At 37.6% G+C, this 6,000-nt stretch overlaps 1 protein-coding gene across 1 annotated transcript in view; it reads left to right on the top strand.

The window, feature by feature from the left end:
- Positions 1 to 6,000, top strand: part of TIAM2 (TIAM Rac1 associated GEF 2) — a 298,176-nt gene that overhangs the window by 272,374 nt on the left and 19,802 nt on the right. The window contains 3 exon segments of the mRNA XM_078155068.1: positions 2,087 to 2,212; positions 3,413 to 3,521; positions 4,936 to 5,115. Of these exon segments, the coding sequence (XP_078011194.1) occupies positions 2,087 to 2,212; positions 3,413 to 3,521; positions 4,936 to 5,115 (415 nt within the window).

Genomic DNA, 6,000 nt, shown 5'->3' with positions numbered 1-6,000 from the left:
TTTGGTGCAAATATTTTTCCCGAGTAGAATCTTTATAGCTAATTTGATTTTGATAATTTAAAAGCTTTTAAATTTCATGTAATCAGAATCATCTCTTCTCACACTTGGTTAAGAATTTTACTCCTAGCCATAGTTGAATGAATGAATAAAGCATTTATTAAGCACTTTTTATATACAAATCACTGTGCTAAACTTTAGAGTGACAAACAGAAAAAATCATCCCTGCTCTTAAGGTGTTCACATTCTAATGGATGATACAGGAAGCTTTCCATAACCTTCTTAATTCTAGTGCCTCCTCCCTCCTACCCCCCATTCATTATTTTCCATTTATCCTATATATAGCTTGCTTTGTATATATTTGTATGCATGTTGTTTCCCCTGTTAGATTGTAAGCTACTTGAAGGCAGTGACTGTCTTTTGCCTCTTTTGTATCCTCATTACTTAGCACAGTGCCTGGCACATTGTAGGTGCTAGATCAATGTTTATTGATTGATTGGCTATGACACAGGTATGGAAAAATTCAGCTCAGTTGCAAAAGCCCCACAGTCTTTAGGATGGAGTGACAAAGCAGATGTTGCTATATCTTCTTGAATGCCATTTCCACTGATAAACTCATAGTTTCTGAGGTTGAGGCATTTAACAATGCCAAGGACTTTTATGGCCAGAACTTTCTTTTCTGGGTCTTTAGAGCTCTGGCTCTAGCACCTGTAGGAACAGTTGCTAGAGTACATCTCCATAGCGAATGTTTCCTAGCATGATGGCTGAGGTCAATAGGCGTCAAGAATTTCTCTCCTCCTAGTTGTTGGGTTTGTGTCCTGGGCTGTTCCCAGTAGGATCTGAGAGGAGATGTTGGTCAAGGTGGTAGTGCTGATTGGATGTGCCTGGTATACGCTGCCTCATCTTTCTCCTTCTGCTTCAGCTAGGCTGCCTTGCCTGCTCTGTTTGGGGCAGTTGTTAGTTTGGGGGCAGTTGGTGGGGATGGCTGGCCCCTTTTCCACAAGAGAAATGGCTGCCATTCCCAGGGCTCCTGGGACTTTCTGCCTGTTAGTGGCAGTTAGTCAGCAGTTGTTGCTAATGGTGATGAGGAAGATGAAACATTTCTTTGCAATAATTTTTCCCCTCAATGATAGCTGTTGGGGCTAGGCTAGAAGCTGGTCTGGTGGTTTGGGGGGCACTGTTGTTCCCAAGGGTCTTGGGCTGTCTGCATTAGGGTGGTGCTGGTGGTGTGACTTGTCTGGCATGTACTGTCTCCTATCCCTCCCTCCGGGTGCCTTCTTGCTTCAGCTATCCTGGCTGAAAGATACCACCATCCATTTTCTTCCCAATTTTTAAATGATTTGACAGGTATCTATTTGGAACTCATTGTGGTACATGGTGTAAGATGTTGGCATAAACAACTTTTGAGGGACAAATTGTTTCATTGAGGATATATTTAAAATGTATTTTAACTTAGAATTCTATTTGCAGCTATTCATTTGGTAGCATCTCTATCAAGGTATACTTTGTGGTATTCATTAAAATATAATTTATATTTACAATTTATAAATTACAGGTTATTTTATAATTTGTAAAATAAATTTCCTTCTTTGGATGTCAGGATATAGTTATATCAGTTTTTCACCAAATGATATATTCTCTGGTATGAGGTCTTGTGAAATAGTAGGTACTTAACAAATATTAGATAAAATTGAATTAAAACAAGTCAATGGTGGATTTAGAAAATATAAAGTATCAAGATTATGGAGACTCAGTGTGATGTAATGGATAGAAATTCAGCTTCAGAGTCACTAAGACATGAGCTCAAATCTTGACTTTGACACAGTGGCTATGTGACCCTGGGCAAGTCTTGTAATTCATGCTTCTCCCAGGGAACTCTCTACACTGTAAATTGAAGAGCAGGTAATTATCTGCATTGGCAAAGGGAGTTTCCTTACTGGGAGTTTCTTTTACCAATGAAATTGTATCTACTGAAATGGAGAGATTAGCAATTAATCTTTCACTTAAATTCAACCAACACTGAACACCTATTGCGTGGCATTTAAATACTCATGTTCTCTCCTCTGTTCTAATTCTGCCCTCCCTGCAGATGGAGTCCCTTTTTGGAAGTTTGCCAGAAATGTTAGAGTTTCAAAAGGTGTTCCTGGAGACCCTGGAGGATGGCATTTCTTCATCCTCTGACTTCAACATACTTGAAACTCCCTCCCAGTTCAGAGTGAGTATTTTGGACTCTCTGTTGTAAAGGAAAATGGTGTGATGCTTGTAGAGAATTCTCAAATGAAGACTTACAGTTTTATAGCATCTTATGTTTTCTGAAAAGGTTTCCATACGACCCCATCTAGAAGGTGGTATAGGTTTTACGTTTCATTTTGGAATTGGAAGGAACCCACCAATGCCCTCAATTTATACATGAGGAAATGGAAGTGGCTCACCTAAAGCCACGTGCCTGCTATAAGTGATGGAGTTGGAATGGGGTCCACTGCAATTTGGGTACAACTGTTAGGCAGAACAGTAGCTAGGATTAGGTGAGTTTGATGGGAAAAAAAATAGGAAAAAAAAGCCCAACCCTATCCTATCACTTATCCTACTGGATTGAACGATGGATAGTTTGGCTGGAGTTTAATCCTGCTTTAGACACTGTTAACTCATGTCACTCTGGGCAATTCACTTTGGCTCAGTTTCCTCGTGTGTTAAAATGGGAATAACAACAGCACCTCTCTCACAAGGTTACTGTGATGATTAAAGGAAATACTGGACATAATAAAGGGGTGTGCAAGCCTTAAAGAAAATCCTGGACAAAAATGTGAGCTTTAAAAAGAAATGCATGAGAGGCAGCATGGTATAGTGGAAAGAGTCCTGATTCTTACCAGCTGTATGACCCTGGGCAAGTAACTTTGGAATCTCTGGGCCTTAATTTCCTCATCTGTAAAATACCTATATTGTCTACTTCACAAGATTTTAAGCCTTAAAGCCATTATTATAGCATGGAAGAAAAGGATTTACATAAATAATTAAAATCTGTATTTCATTATGACTGAAGTCATACTGAAATCTTTATTAGAATAGGTAAAAAGTAACTCTTCCATTGGAGGTGCTGATGAGTACTTAACTGCCTGAAAAATGGGCAGCAGGACTTGGAAGGGAAAGAACAGAACAGGGCTTAGTTAATCCACAGACTGGATGACTATCTCTAAATGATTTGTGAACACACACACACACACACACACACACACACACACACAGATGCTGGACATTTACTTTAGACCACTTACTTCTCCAAATATGGCAACTATGCTTTTAGGCTGACTATCCTGAGCAAACACTTTATCATATCCTACTAATGCTAATTAAACCTAATCTTACTGTGTAAAAAAAACAAGTGCTCTAAATATTCTGCTTTTTTTCTTCCCCTCAGAAATTACTCTTCTCCCTTGGAGGTTCTTTCCTTTATTATGCAGACCATTTTAAATTGTACAGTGGATTCTGTGCCAATCATATCAAAGTACAAAAAGTTCTAGAGAGAGGTAAGTGGCAATTCTGGGCAATATTCCTATGTACTAATTTATTTTACTGATGTGACAAATGGAAGGTGACATAGTAAGGAAAGTAGGTAATATCCTTATGGACTTGATCTTTTGCTCTTTAACTTACCCTCCCCCACCCCTGCTGCCAATTTTTTGGCTTCTTTTTATGTGGAGTCTTTCCTTAAGCAGAATATAAACTACATGCAGGCTAGGATGGTCATTTCATTTCTTCTTGTACCCCAACTCTTAACACAGTGTCCGGCACACAATAATGCACACTGACTTGATTTGCCTGTGGCTTTAGTCTTGAAAGTGGCATTGAATACAAAATTTCCAATTAGCTTCTCCTGAAAGGACAATTATTATTATCAGGTAGCAGCTAATAACTAAAAATATTTGTTTTCTGTTCTACAATGATGTTTATATTGGTCTTCCTTCTTCATATTCCCATTGCCTAAACCGTATCTTAATCTAAATTCCCACCCAAACATTCAGGATAGGAAGTCACGTTAATCCCAAATCTCATTTATGAGCAATTTAAAGTCAGAACTTACAGAGATATTCTTTAAAGGCAAAAAGGCTCAGAACCAGCTGGTTTTCCATTATAATGAAAAGTTCTTTGTCAGAACTGTTTGGAAAAAACTTACATCCAGCCCACTCTATATTAGTTGTTATGAAGACTTTCCTTTTCAAAGGCCAAATATATTTTCATTTACTCAATATTTTATAGGGAAAGAATATTGCTTTTCAGGTAGCCATTTATGCTAAGGGACAGGGAAAATACAAAAGAATGTGTGGGACTTTATTTTCCCACCTGAATCCTTCGTGGAAGAAAACTAATGTAGGAAATAATTTTTGTGTCTCAGTAAACTTTTTTCCATTTACTTATTAATTTCTCTATGAAAATACCTTTTCCCCCTACTTTTTGTTTATTTAAAATCCAGATGGCAAATTTTCCATGCTTATACCATCTGAAGAGTTTGGTTTTCACTCATTACTTTTTACTTTTGTGGCACCCCTGTTAAGATAGCTTTTATGGCAATAATTCAGATGTTGAGACTTTGCTGACTGGATGCTGTGATGCAGTTATGCATTGATTGTTTTTTTCACCAGAGGACATATTAGAATCAATCAAATATCTAGTTAATGAATTTGAAAACACAAAAGTATACCAAACACTAAAAAATAGCAGTAAGTACTAGAATTGGAAGCTACCACTTAAATTCATCCATCAGTTTAGTTTAGGAAACATGTATTATTATGAACACGGCAACATCCTTGCCCAAGTTGCTTACAGTCTAATTGGGTGAGGTACGGCATACACACACACATAATATGACAAAGGCATAGAGATGTAAAGAGTTATCCTTGTCTGATAAGAGCAAACAAGAGTCTCTCGTCTCATGACTCACAGCTAAAACGGACAAAGCATTTAAGGCGTTCTTAGACGCCCGAAACCCTACGAAGCAGCATGCCTCCACATTGGAATCGTACCTCATCAAGCCTGTTCAGAGAGTTCTGAAGTACCCTCTGTTGCTCAAAGAGCTAGTGTCCTTGACAGACAACGAGAGCGAGGAGCACTATCACCTAACAGGTAAGAGACCGCGTTCTCGTGTTAACGTACTTTTACAAAAGGAAAAGAATACATGTAGCTATGCGACTTTCTCTGCCCTCATCCTTGTGTCTATATTCTCCCTCCTCACCAAGACTATTTGTGAATCTGTTAAACTTTTAGGTACTGTCACAATTTTAGAAATGTTGGTAACATTCTGGAAATAATTTTTTTGAGCCTGTGATGATAGAAACATAGCAGCCTACTGAATGGATGGGACTTCCTCTCTGTATTGTATCCACATTCAGCTGATCCAAAATACTGGGAGAGGCTCCATCTGGTGGAGGTCTACTGGCAAAACTCAGTTTAAAATAAGTATTTTGCAAGGACCAAATGCTTATGCTTTTTTGCAAGCTCTTCCCAGTTTTTATCACTTTGTATGACTTCAGAGCTCTAGAGCTTATAAATATATGCCATTGATTGCAAATAGTATGTAAGCAGCTCCCTTTGATATAAAGGAGAGTGAGTGCTCTGTTAATAAGTAGAAGAGACATCTAGCCTGCTTCTCACCAAGCCATACTTTCAGCTAGAGGAAATAAAGAAAACCACTGAAGAAACAATTTTTTACTAAGCATTATCTTTCAGGAGTAATGGGGCAAGATTTTTAAAAAATGGCTGAATTCATCTTACTTTTTAAAAAAAAGCATTCATGCTGTAGTGTTCAAAGCAGCAAAACCCATGGGTACCTTTTGGGGAAAAATATATTGATCCAGATTTCCTTTGAAATTTTATATATATATATATGTGTGTGTGTGTATACATATGTATATATATATATATATACATATGTATACACACACACATATACATATATATACACATATATACATATATATGTGTGTGTATATATATATATACACACATATA

The sequence above is a fragment of the Phascolarctos cinereus genome, unplaced genomic scaffold (assembly GCF_003287225.1).
Source record: "Phascolarctos cinereus isolate Bilbo 61053 unplaced genomic scaffold, phaCin_HiC Scaffold_5;HRSCAF=322, whole genome shotgun sequence".
Classification (NCBI taxonomy): Eukaryota; Metazoa; Chordata; class Mammalia; order Diprotodontia; family Phascolarctidae; genus Phascolarctos; species Phascolarctos cinereus.
Note: the sequence above shows the minus strand (reverse complement) of the source record. Positions and strands in the feature narration are given on the sequence as shown.